This window comes from Urocitellus parryii, chromosome 9 (assembly GCF_045843805.1).
Source record: "Urocitellus parryii isolate mUroPar1 chromosome 9, mUroPar1.hap1, whole genome shotgun sequence".
NCBI lineage: Eukaryota > Metazoa > Chordata > Mammalia > Rodentia > Sciuridae > Urocitellus > Urocitellus parryii.
The window spans coordinates 58,916,621-58,930,530 of NC_135539.1; the positions used below are offsets into that span (position 1 = coordinate 58,916,621).

The window sequence follows — 13,910 nt, forward strand, 5'->3', positions numbered from 1 at the left end:
AAATCTAAGTGTATTCTATTGACAAAATGGACACACAGGGGATTTTCTAAATACCATACATAATTACACATTTTCACACTTAGAGGGTAATCCTATGGTACAATTTCAATATCTATTTTTAAAGACTATCACTAGAAAAGGAAAAAAAGAAAATTCATAATAAAAGGAAAATGTGAAAATGATCATAGGCTTGGGAATTCCCACAAATCCAGAAAATTCCAGGTTAAGGCTTGAAGTTGAATCTTTCCCAGGTCTAGCTCTAAAGTTAACAAGAGTACAAGGCAAACAATTTCTTTGGGGACAAGCAGCATTACTTCAATTAGACCTTCTCCTGCAGGGTAAAATGATTCTTCCATACACTATGAATGGACTCCAGTATCATAATAAGCAGGAAAACTCACAAGAACCAAAGCTGACATATGGATAAGAGCAGCAAGATCACAGTACACCAAAGTATCATATATATTGAAGAAATAATTCAGTGTCTTAGATTTTTCTATAAAAATTTGTGATCTATAATAGGACTTCATTCACATGGACACTAACGATAGGAGTATTTGCTTTGGCGGTAGTGGATCACACATCTGCTTATCTTGCTTTAAATACTTTTTTACATAATGTTTCTGAGTGATACAGATGTGAGTCAGGTAGCATTTGATTTCCCCACATTTACACAACCGAGGTGCCCTGCAATTGGCATCCCCTGGGATCCTTGATTCACTGACGGTAGCCATTCAAATCCAGTGTTCAAACTCAGAATAATAAGCTTAGTTTCTGCATTATCAGTCAGCATAAATAATAAATCCAGAAAATGTGCTGTATTTGTTGTTGTTTCCTCCATGGGCTTTCCCACCATCTAATTTGATATAGACTTCATCTCCCGGCTCCAGATGCAGAACCACACTGTTACTGGCATAGTCGTAATTCTGATCAGCATCTTGGGCAATGGCACTAGCACGCACCTATATGAAATAGACAAGAATTAGAGTTTGTAAAAGAGAATTCTCAAGTTTTCGTCTTTTGCCATTCACACAGCATCCTAAGCAGACTTGCTACTGGAGCGCAGACAGTGTGGGGACATCTACATGGCCTCTGAACTTTGCAAGTCCCTCTCTGTAACAGTTGCAACTATGTTATTGCAAAGGAAGGGAGAAAATGGTGCTTCACTGAGGGCTATTCCAGCAATCTTTTCTATCATTGTAAACAAAACATACCAATCTAATCTCTTCCTACATCACTACTTTTTCTAACTCCTTGAATCCCTATGCCCAATCATCTTTTGAAATGGAAGTAATAGTATTGTTTTGCATTTTAATATAAACCAAATAGCAATATTCTAACCAACTGAGTATAAGTACCGAAGTTCAAGTTTAACTTCGTTTGCTCATCACAATTGTTAGAAAATTGAGATCCACAGTAGGTAAAGACCCAGAGAAGTACCATTCTGCTACTATATAAAAAGAAAAAAGAAAGCCCTTTGCTTTAGGACTTTCAAAATCTAACACATTTTAAAACCCCTTTTACCAGGCTGCTTCTAAAGCTCAACTCATTTAAACATCTTTAGTTATACCACCCACGTTTTCAGAGTTCTTTTTTTTCTATTTGTGCTTTTTTGTCAATTATATGTGCATTTAAATCAACAATTTAATTGCAACATATCTAAAAGTTATAGAAGGAACTAAATCACCATGATTTGAGCTCTCTCATATTTCTAGAATTTTTGAATGCTCATTTAATATCCTTTTATATTTTAAGGTGCTTTTGCTTTGAGGACATAGGTTGCTTATAATCTGCTCATGTTGAGCCTGTGGTCTCATTAGTGAGCTGATAAACATTTGCAAACAGTCAAATTGCCTATCTTATCATGTAATATGGACATTCTGTCACATCCTCAACTCAAATTAGGCTTCATATTCATTTAGACATATTTTGATTCTGCCTTGGAAACTCTTTGAATAGGCAGACTTGGATTTGATTTATTTCAGTAACACATCTTCTACTTTGTGGCTTGTTTCTATTCCACCATAAGGATATTTCCCTGAATAACATAGCAAGTGATTTAGTGGTTTTGTAAACCTGCACTATGTAATAATGCATGACTTGGGGTACAATATGCTGGATTTTATCACTTGGCAAAATGAGAGAAATGAGACATAAGTCAAGAATTGCCATGCATTTCTTTCAAAATTTAAATGATAGGTTCTCAAATTAAAATTTCATGTGATATATCCTCACATTAATGCTGAAATGTGAAAAAAGGAGAAGGATCTTTGACACTGCTGAACTTGTGAAGTAATATGAGCAGTATTTTAAAAATTTCTTTTTGGATATCACATAGCAAAAGGAGTAAAGGGCTTAAAGGATTTAGAACTGCTTAACAGTGTGCTAACTGGCACTAATATGATGAAAGCAATATACCATGCAATTATGCTCAGAGGCAATTGACTCAATAGTGAAGTGATGGGTCTTGACCACTAAATACTAACACATTTACACACACAGTATTTCCTAGGAATTAATCGTCAGTTTGTAGAAGTTGAAGGCTTTGATTAATTTAATTAATTTCATCTAGTCATTAAATCCCAGGGGAAAAAATCTACACCAGAGGGTTATGACTTGATTTTTTTTTAACACGTGGATTTTTAATGGATGAGAAAATTTAAATACAAAAGAATACTTAGCTATGTTAGTAATGTATTAATTATCAAATATAATATACATCTCAGCTATTATTAATAACCAGACACACATTTTATTCAGTGCTTTGTGTATTTAGTGAATATCCTATGAGTCTTGTATCATTGTTTTCTACACAAAGATTGCACTTGGCAACCAGGACACATTAAAAATCACTTAATTTAGAGACAGTAGTCTTTTTTTAATGTAGTTTTTATTCTATAGGGTATAATCACAAAGCCACATAAACATTACCATTTTCAATTCAAAACCCTGAAGATGCATTGGAGAGATTCCAGAGACTGGACGGTCACCCTGAACGGTTTTCACTTCCTTTGTTGGATAAAGCCAGTGTGATTGCTGTATAATGAAAGCAGTTCTCTAAGATTTAAACCTATATTCCATCACAAGACTTTCCCAATTAAGTAATCTCCATACTTCAGTGCACAGGGCTTGAGTATGCCCACTCACCTGTTCATACTCTACAGGTATAATGGGACTTGAAATTTCAAGCTCCAGTATCTAGTACAGTGACTTCAGCAATTCTTCCTTTAAGCCATCAAACTATTGAGGAAGGTAATGCGTTCACCCTGAAGGCTATTTTCAGGTTCCTAAATGTACACTGATTTCAGCATTTTGTCAGGGACTACAATGTGTCCTTTTCTATAATATACTCATTTCTACCTGTATTTGCTTTAAAATCTTTTCTTATTAGGTAAACTATTTAGATTCTGCTTTATCTTTAGTCCATCTTTCACTGCCCCTACAAAAATAATTAGTCTGATGTGTCATTAATCTCTCTAATAAAGTAATATCAAACCACAAACTACTCATTTTTTTCCAATATATTTCGTGTTTATTGCCATAGCTAATAAATTCTTACGAGTAAAAAACTGGTCTTTTATTATTTTATAATTCTAATCCTAAGCCAGTTTCATTTTTATTAGAGGGGCTTATTAGAGCAGCATTATAATAATTGTATTCATATAACATTTTTTCAGGTTTCCAGCTACAAATATATAAGCATTAAAATTCTTTCCCTGTATCTCTGTAAGCTATTTGAGTCCAACTTTTACCTTTAATATGCACTGTCATGGGCTCTCAACAAATGGTAAGATTAAATTTAGGTTGATGGTTTCATGGGGAATATGAGAACCGTGGTCCTTTTAGTGGTCTGTTTTGAGGATGTAATAGGTTGTATAGTTTTAGCATTATCTTATTGTTGAGGGCTTATCATTAGAGACAATGTTGATGGTAACATTTGCTAATTTAATTAATTGCTGCTGATGTTCTCATAATTTCATTTTCATTGTACTTCTGTGGAATCATAAACAAAAGGTTAAGTGGCACATCAGGTTAATTTACTGGCCTTTGATGTTTCCATCTGTGATCCTACATTCAATACAAAGAATTTTTTTAAAAAATGGCTCTGATACAGTTATGGTCCAAAGGCATTGCTTCCTCCTAGAGTGAACTGTATTTTTTTGTTTATTTTTTGCACTTCTCAATCCACTCAAACCATAGAACATTACTCTGACATGAGTTTTTTATTTTATGAAAACAAACTGGTTCAGCTTGGGGAGTGAGGAAAAACTGCCATTCTAAAAAGTGATCAGACAAGAGTATAATTGAAAATCAAAGATAAAGTATTTATTTAAAATAAAAAAGAGATTTTTACAAGATTTCCTATTCATAAGTGGTGCAGACCAGACTTGATAAAATAGTTCTAGAGATAAAATTCCTTAACAATGATATTGAAATAGAACCATTTTCTAAAATAGTCCACACCAAACTAAAAAAATATGTTGTTTACCACTATATTATTTATTTTTCTGAATTACCTGTTGCACACCTTTTGCAGAAATACAGCTTAATATTGGCATCGGAAAGCATTATACCTTGTAGTTGGACTATTTTGCCTTCCTTGTTTTTCTGATCCTCATAGAATGTGTAAGCTAGAGTGATACAAAGGAGCAGCTTATACCCCAAACAATGAAATAATTTTAAAAACAAAATGCACACAGAGTATCTGAAGAAAATGTTTTGCTTAGAATCCTGCAATAAACAATCTCCATAGTCTAGACATCAACATTTAAACTAATTTTTATGTATTATTCTGACTTGTGTATGCAGTTGCAACATCCAGATGTCTTAAAATATGACCATTTTTATACACTTATGGACAAAACTGGAAACTTACTCCATTTTAATTGATACCTCTAAGGGAAAAAAAAAAAAAATCTCTTCAGCCTGATAGTATTTCCCAGACCTAACCTTTTGGTCAGAAGACAGCCAATTTGTAAATAAAGGGGTGCCTCATGGCTGCCTGTGGAGGGGCTGTTCAAAACCATTTTGTCAGAGTGACACACTAGCTCTATTTTGGTAATGGTGAGTCATGCCCTTTACAGCCATTTACCTATAACTATCCCACAGCTCCGTGAATAATTTTTATTTATCCTAACATTATTTTCCTGCATAATAACTATAATAAACAACCCTGCCAGTGCCTCCTGGTGGTCATTTCCCCTCTTTTTTGTTCTGTGTGCCCTAGGGTACCCTAAACTATTTGTAGAAAAAGATAGGGTCAGCATTTTTATTTCTTTAATTTTCTTTTCTCCTATACATCTTCGGACATTTGTCTTTCACTTTTGAAAGAATTCTGACACTGAATTACGTCATTTTTCCATTGCAATGGTTGAAGCTAAGGTGGTCTGAATTCCCAGAGGGCCAGTGACCTGAAACCCTGTAACCCTTGTTAAGTCAAAGTTGCTGCGTGAGATGAAGCCTCTTGAGGGCGATGGCGGGGTCTCCGGCCATTCCCAGTGCCACTCAATAAGCAGGCAAAGCCCAGGAACTTATTTCCGACTGCAGGCTGCAAGCTGAAAGGCCTCGCCCCAGCGGCTGCTGATTTGCCGTGTACAAAAGGTCAGATTACACTTTTAGGTAGTAGAAAAGTTCTTTTCCTCCTCTGACTAAGAGATCAAACATGCTTCAGTGTTGCAATGGTCGCGAATTTCTCTGGCAAACGGTATAGTGGCCCTATCCTAACACTGCAAACCCCTGACCCCTATGTCAGAGGCTAACAGCTCAGGACAGCAGGTCCTAGTGACTGAGACTAATGTGAGGCTATTTTAGTCAAGGCCACGGCTGCTTCCCTAGGTGAGCCAGAAGGCTGAGTTTGGAAAGGCTCTCTCACAGGTAGCTGGGGTCTCCCTGAAGGTGAGACCCATTGTCACACAGCGGCGATGAAACTGGTCGCCTTCCAGGCCACCTTCCTGTGCGAGTTCTTACTCCAGTCAGTAGAGTTTGGGTCCCGTGTTTGGGTGCGTGATTTTACTGTGTAAATCCCGAGTCTCAACTTTTGCTTCTCTTAGCATTCCTTGCCTCTTCAGCTGACAACTGGTTTCTTCAGCCAAGAACTAAACTCGAGTGTGAAATTTATTATTTGTGAGTTTCTCTGCCTGGGACGCTGCAAGGGCCCTGTGACTCCGGGTCTTAACTGTCCCGCTTCTGCCCTGGATGCGCCCCGCTTGGACTCACTCCTTCGGGTCCCTTTTTTCTCCTAGGACCCCTTATCTATCTCCCCGGAGTTTGTCACCTCGACACGCCCATTCTGGGCTCTCACAATCCTACCCATTCCCGGGAAAGCTAGCGACCCTAAACTGCTGAAAATCCCAAGCTCAAAAGGTTATTTCCTGCTCCGGACCTCCCCGGGCACGCGGACCGTCGGAGGGAGTAGATGGTCCAGTGCTGGAGCTACCGGAGGGTAGTGCTTACAAGCGCGCTCACGGAGCGCCGGGGAGAGACTTTAGAACCACCCTCTCCAGGCCGCGGGGCGCCCTCCTCGGTGTCCCATCCCCGCCTCTCTGGCTTAGCACCACGTCCGCCTAGCAGTAGCTCCCGGGATCAGGGTTGCCGCGCCCTTCCTCTGCCGGCTCCCACCCCCATTTCCGGGGTCTCCTCCCTCTTGCCTTTACCTTTCATCCCCGCTCCCCGCCCTCCCCACTGCCAGTTAGCACTCACCTGGTTGTTTTTGCAGAGATCAGCCCACATGCTAGTGCCGTCCCCTCCGCGCATCAGGACGTGGTAGGTGAAGAAGTAGATGCCCGGGATGGAGCAGGTGAATTTGCCGGTAGTGGGATCGTAGTGGTTTCCGAGGTTGGTGACCACGTCGTCGAACTTGAGCACCTCATAGCCTTCATGCTGCCGTTTGAGGCCAGCATAGAAGGCAATCTTGGGCACCGTGCTGTAGGTGGCGGCGCTGATGGCCCCGGCTGCGTTCAGGCCGGGCGCCCCAGGCGGGCCCGGCAGGCCTTGGCGGCCCGGCTCGCCTTTCTCGCCCGGGGGCCCCACAGGGCCCGGCGGCCCGGGCTCTCCTGGGGGCCCACGCGGGCCTGCTTTTCCCGGTCTGCCGGCCTCGCCTTTGGGGCCCTGGATGAAGGTGGGCAGGGACTGCATGAGGCCACGGTCGGGCGTGGCGGCGGTGCTGGGCGCCTTGGTGCCCCCGTAGGGGTCGCAGACCATGCGGCAGGTGCCCAGCATCTCGTAGTGCGCCGACGTGCCGGCCGAGCTCACCAGCACCGGGATGAGGATGACCAGCAGCAGCACCATCACCACCCCCAGCGCCCCGGCGGCGATCAGGCGCCTCCTGCTGCCCACCAGCCGGCTCAGCGCGGGGCGATCCTCTTGTCTGCTTTTGGACAAAATTTTGAAGGTTGGGCGGGGACCTCCTTAGAGCCGAAAACAATCCCCTTCGAACCCCAACTCCCCTGGGCTGGCGGGCGCCGGCTGCTCCTCGCCGGCTCCTGCTCCCCCAGCTGAGGTTGCGGCTGGGGAGGGAGCTAGGGCGCCAAGTGACTTGAGCTGAAGTCCCGAGCAAAGGGTGGGGGCTGGGGGAGGGGTGCGCAGGGCGCCCTCTCGCCTCCTGCGAGCCCCTTCGCACCTGTGGCTGGCGCGGGCGCCGGGGAGGCCACCCGGAGGGCAGAACCAGCCGCTGCCTCTAGCGCTGGTCCTGGTCGCTCACACTTTTATGCCACCGCTGCCTGCGATCGACTTTTCCGTTTTTGCAGACTGCGCCAGTTCGCACCAACTTTCCGTCTGAAGTTGCCTTTTTCTGCCTCCTCCTTCTCTTCTTTCGCTCGGTCTCTTCGCCCGTCCCCTGCCTTTTCCCCCCTCCTCTGCAGCCACCACAACTCTAATAGAAGCGCACCTCAAAGTCCCGCGCTGGCCGCACGAGCTCTGACCAGGCGCCCCCCGGGTGCGCGGAGCAGCGGCGGCGGCTGGCACTGTTGGCTAGGCGAGCCTCGGGGCTGGAGTGGAGGAGCTAGCGAGCAGCGGCGAGCGCCTCACGGCCGAGAGCGGAGCGAGAGAGAGACTGAACGCTGAATTCTGCCTGGGTACCACCTGCCAGGAGAAGAGGAGGCTGACAAACGCGCGCTGGAGCAATTTATAGGCACCCAAGGCACAGAGGAAGGGGAGCCGCTTTGGCATCTCATTGCAGCATCTGCTCTGCTCATCCCACTCAGAGAGAGTTTGGCATTACTCTGACAATGTGGGATTTTTTTTTTTTCGGCCTGTCTTTTTTTTCCCTCTCTGCACATGGATGAACAGTGAGATCCTGAATACTCCCTTGCTGAACCCAGGCGATAGCAGTGCTCTCGCTGGACATACTTGGGGGAGGGAGACAGCTGTGCAACAGCTTTCAGGATTCAAGGGTCACACCTAAGTCCTCTATGTCCCCACTGCTGGCAGCCTCGGGTGGAGGGTGGAAATGAAGGTTGAAAGGAGGGTGGCCTGGTTGACAGTATTTCTGTACTGGCTCACCCGCAGTCAGCGCTTTCAGGTGTTTTTCAAAATACCACTTTTAACATAAGGAAGGCCCTGTAGAATTTTCCAGATGGTACATATGATTTTTTTAACCTTATGATTTTTCTCCCCTGCCTCCTAAATGAAATTAGATGTTAACCCTGTGAACAGTGAGATGGGCTAAAAAACCAAAAGACATTTCTCAATGATTTTAAATGGACATGTCCACTGCATAAAGAAGGGGCAGGGGTATTGGTTCTTTTTACAAGTGCTGCACAATGGGGAAAGTATACATATGTACTTGACTTACAGGCTTACAATTCTAGCAGCCTTTCAGAAGATATTGTCATTTGGACTTGAAGTCGCATTTGCTTAAAGGTGCTACATGCATGAGAAATAATCACTTGTCAAAATACCTTCAAAAGTCTTACAATAAAGCAAGCAGAGCCCACACAAGTTCTAGGCCAGGTCTTTTCCTAAGATATGGAAGAGTTCTATATGTCCCATAGCAGATTTCCTAAATGTACCTTGGGGGAGAGATAAATATGAAAAATATGACAAAAGTCCCCATTCATATTGGGAGAGCAGGAGAAGAAATAGCCTGGATTTCAAATATTAATAGAAAGCCCTTAGAGTAGATATTAGGTGAGTTACCCCACCAACAAATTCATAAGACATAACAAGAACAGCTTTAAATAAATAAGTAGAATTGATTCCTAAATCACACTTCTGCATTCAGGAGCAATGAATGTCAATCAAACATGGATGACATTTGCTTGTCAATATGGGATGATGGCCAGGAAGATGTTCACTTATTACATCAAGGCAGGAATCTGAAATGAGAAGCAGGAACAAATAAGGCCACAGCAAGCAAACAATAACATCCTGGGTGACCATAAGCAGCCTGTGATCTTGTTTGTAGGCTCCACAATGCAGACATCTCCTTGGGGCTTCCTCAATCCCCTTCACCCACCTAACCTCCCACCCCACCTCACCCCAACAGTTTACTCCTTTCTTGCCTTCAAAACAAAATAAGGTCAAATGAGAGACTCAAGAAAATAAAGATTCATTGATTCTGTTAAGAAGACGTCAGCAGCTCTTTAAGGTCTTTGTAGGAGAATCAACTCGAAGGAGTTGGGCTGTGCTGCTCAGCATGGCCCAGGTATCCACATTATCTGTCCATCCTACCTGGATGCTGACAAACCTGGTATCAGAAAATAGCCCTTCCCACTTCTCAAAACTTGAATTTTTATTTTAGGATGATGGTTTTGTAAATGTACATCCATAACTTGGACATAGTTTATATATATATGTATATACATGTATATAAAATAAAATTTTATTTTATATAATTTTATTATATAAATATTCTTTTTTCTATAAATTGCTTTTTTACATGAGCTGTCTTATTTTTATGTTTTTAAATAGTGAACACGTAATAAGTTCTCTACTGGCCACAATATGTACTTTCCTAACACACCTGCTGGGTTGTTCTCAAAGTCACTTTTAGGAGGAAAAACTGGTGAGATATGGTACCAGTGATGGAGGGTAATGTATTAATGAAATAAACTAATCTCTGGTGTCCCAGATTATCAAAATTCCTAGGATCCCCTTAGCCTAAGGAGAGTTTGATGAGGGATTAAAAAGGAGTTTTTAAAATATAGAGGTATATAAATAAATTATCATCCCAAACTTCAAGAATGTTTATATGGAGGAACCCATCAAAGATGACATGAAATATGAGAGTTGGAACAGATTCTGAAAAGTTGGTCTGTATTTTACTCATGCAGAGGAGGAGGGGAGAGAGAGAGAGAGAGAGAGAGAGAGAGAGAGAGAGAGAGAGAGAGAGAGAGAGCGCTGTGACTAGAATCACTGCCATCCAATGGGCTGCCAGGGACACTTCTCTACACAATACTAGAACACACCATGGCAACCTGAGATTGATGGTAATAGTCCTAATAATTGAGGTTTTCCTCCTTCCACTTTCTCTGATGCCAAAGCAAAGATTTATTTTGCAAGTGAATGCCTTCACATCTCAAACTCTTCTGATATTTGGAAAGGTGCTCACTATTCCTTATTCATAACGAAGGTGTCCTCTCCCAGGCCATATAGCTAACCTTAGACTTTCTGTCAAATGACATATGAGGGTAGCATATGGGCATTTGACTTTTGAGTGAAGTCAATTTGAGTTATTGTCTCCTTCCTGTCTAGATATATTTCATGCATTTGAGAGGAAACCCTCTTTTTGATTCCCCCAAGATATTCAGGCATGATTTGGTAGTAGATGGAGGTCTGACTGGTTACTGCCACTTTATGTTGCATGGATTTCGCAGAAGCTTCTCTGGAAAGTTACTCATGCTTCAGGGCTTGATTGACAATTTGAATAAACCATCTGATATGGCATATTACTCATCTGCTATATGTATATAATAATAGAAAATGTGTCAATTAAACAATATTTGATTTTCTTAAGTCCTCAACAGAAAACCAAGTTTTCTTTCTTATTTGATATTAATCTTGGAATTTCATTTTCCCAGCACGTCCCAACCAGGCCCCACATTCCCACTCGTGCTTGCTGCATGAGGACCTTTGGGACCTTTTCGTTGATACAGCCCAATCCAGAAACCCATGACTGGGGTTTGGTGGCAATTCTTTAAGTCGTATCTTCTCCACTTCCTTCCTGTCACTTTCGAAGAGCAGAGCAGATCCTAAGCACATGACTCCCACACAGACGTGCAGGGCCATCCATTAATCTTTATTCAGCACCCACTGGCAGCCTAGCCCTTTCCTGGGCTCTTACTAGGCAAACAAATATTTAGTCATGAGAATGATTTCCAAAACCAGCAGCACTTAAACAGAAATAGCATTTCTTATATCAAGGAAAAATAAATAAATTAAGAATCCAAGGACTAGCCACAGAAGCAGGCATAAAAAATATTAAAAATTGGAATTGGATCAAACTATTTACCTTTAATTTCTGGGTCTCCAAATTGTATTTCATAACATATGCTCTTTCAACTGAAGAATTATAGATTTCCAGCCAGAAAGGGTCTGCTTGGAGTTTTGTAGGGAAGCAGTATATCCTTATGGCTTTGGAACCAGATGGGTATTAATTTCAGTCTTAGCTGTTTAATTTAGTAGTTGTGAAAGTAGCTTCCTCTGCATGAGCCTCAATTTCCTTTTTCATAAAATGGGAATGACACTAATAGCAAATCACAGGTTGTGAAGATTAAATGAGTTAATATGTGTAATTATCATGGTACCCAACTACTAATAAGAGCCCAATAGATGCCAACTTGCATCTTTGTATATTACAGGAATACTGAGTAGTGTGTGTGTGTCTATAAATTGGATGGCAGAATAAAAGGTTTGTAAAGGAAGCTAAAGCCAAAAGATCAGACTTAAGACAATGGACAATTGTATTATAGACTTAGATAAGTATTATAGACTCTGATGAAATGAGAAAGAACACAAAAGTTCTCCAGGAGAATTATTATGTGTACCCTTCAACAATGCAAGACAAAGCAGGACAAAACTCAAAACAAGAATCACTTTCCCCTTCTCCAAAGAAGAAAGGTTATTTGAATTCATTGCAGTTTGATAGACCAAGTTTTCAGATGCAGGGTCTAATAGGATGCATTTTGTCCTCTAGAAAGCCCCCTAAGTCAACAAGTTGTGATCATATTTTAAAGTTATTGAGGTAGTTATCTGGGAACTGTTCCTTGGGATGATGATTCTCAAATAAGCAAACATACCAAAGAGGGCTGCTTTGTACATCAGCCAGAAGAGTAATCACCCTGAAGGACACCTAAGTCATAACCACATCCAGTAAGGACTTTTTAGCACAAAACTCTCCATAAAACAGAGTGAGTTGGAAAGCTAGTTTGACAGATCTATTGTCAGAAAATTATTAAACAGCCCAATGGAGATAGTAGCTCGAACATTGCAGAAGACAATGTATAGCTTCCAATTGGTCTCAAATTCTGTTATGTCAATAGAAGGATAAAATCTCCAGGATGGATATATTCTCTACTTTCCATGGGTAGAATGCTTGGTCATTCTGACCCTACTGGTGTAGAATGAGATCCAAAAGGTCAGCAAGTTCTCTTGGACTATGGTCGTGAGAACTCAGTCATAAAAGGAAGATGCATGGATTCAAGAAACCAAAACCAGCTGCCTTCAAACTCTAGGGAATGCTCAAGCAGGAGATCTGTCACAGGGACACAAGGGTGTATCAGTGGACAGGTTGACTGGACAGGCAGTGGTGAGAATTGTGATGGTCGCATTGCACTGTTTTTGTTTTGTTTAATAAAACCTGAAGTAGCGTGCATTTGGAAGAAAAGGTTACAGGAAGCCTCCAACAAAGCCAGACCCTGCCAACAGCAGCTGATATTCTAGAATCTGGATCTAAAAGTGATTAGGATAGAGAAGGCATGAAAACCAAGTACAGGTGTATGCAGCCCCACTCCTAAGTGAGTGCATTTCCAGAGCCACAGGTCTTCCTGTAGGAACAGCTCACCCCGTGAACAAATACCTGCCCCTTCGGCGTCTGTAGGCAAATGGACACACAAACTTTTTCCTAATACACATAGGCAATCTCTCAGGGATACTTATTTCTTAACTTTGTAAAAATAAATATTTTTAAAAATCATATTCCTAAAACATAAATTGAAGAGGTATTTTAGATTTGTAATTAGCTATCAGGGGAAAGTGGGAGCAAAAGTTACCCATTGTTAAGTAGTTGTGTGCTCAATATAAGTATCGATAAGCTGTACTTAATGTTTCCCACTGAAAGTAGGTATAATAATTCATTATTTAATTTGTTAATTCGTAACTTTTTCTTTGGCTCTGGAGTGTCTGAAAAAAATCAGTGAGAGTTAGTGCTACTTAGATCAGGGGTTTGTGGTTTTCTTTTCCTGTTTTCCTGTCTGGCTCAAGGGACAAGTGGAATTCCTTCCTCTTATATCTGCAAGGGCTCTAAGTTTTCACTCAGGCCTCTTCAACTACACATGGACCTGGCTGGTAGGGGGTTGGAGTATGAGCTCTGTCAGGGATGCTAATGGTCTCCGGAGGTTTTGTCCTTTATTGATTGCTGCTGCCATGTTTGGACCATTCCAGCAAGCTGGCAACTTCACAGAGGAAGAACAGAGGCAAAACTGCTTTGCTATCAATTGGTACTTTTGTGAAAAGTTAAAAACTATCTAAGTTAGGGGATTAACTGTATGTGCATATTACCAATAGTTGCCATTACATATTTATTTATATATTTATTTATTATATATTTATTCACGTGTTTATGCATATTTTCATATATATATATATATATATAAAATGTACATATGTATATGTATATACACAATTTCTTTTACATTTTCTCTTTCTCTCTTTTTTTTTTAATACTAGGGATTGAACCCAGGGGTGCTTAATGA

The 13,910-nt window shown here is 41.4% G+C and overlaps 1 protein-coding gene across 1 annotated transcript; it reads right to left on the reverse strand.

Annotated features, from left to right (window-relative positions):
* Positions 1-782: 782 nt before the first annotated feature.
* Positions 783-7,287, reverse strand: C1ql3 (complement C1q like 3). The gene is made up of 2 exons (XM_026408146.2): positions 6,700-7,287; positions 783-962 (listed from the first exon to the last, which is right to left on the reverse strand). The coding sequence occupies exons 1-2, from the start codon at positions 7,285-7,287 to the stop codon at positions 783-785; spliced, it is 768 nt and encodes a 255-aa protein (XP_026263931.1).
* Between the last annotated feature and the right edge of the window lie 6,623 nt (positions 7,288-13,910).

Bases quoted from the DNA above. Each gene is read 5' to 3' on its own strand.
- C1ql3 (XM_026408146.2), bottom strand. From the start codon at position 7,287: ATGGTGCTGCTGCTGGTCATCCTCATCCCGGTGCTGGTGAGCTCGGCC. The intron at 963-6,699 runs GTGAGTGCTAAC...TATTTCATATAG, and splicing joins ATCTCTGCAAAAACAACCAG to GTGCGTGCTAGTGCCATTGC.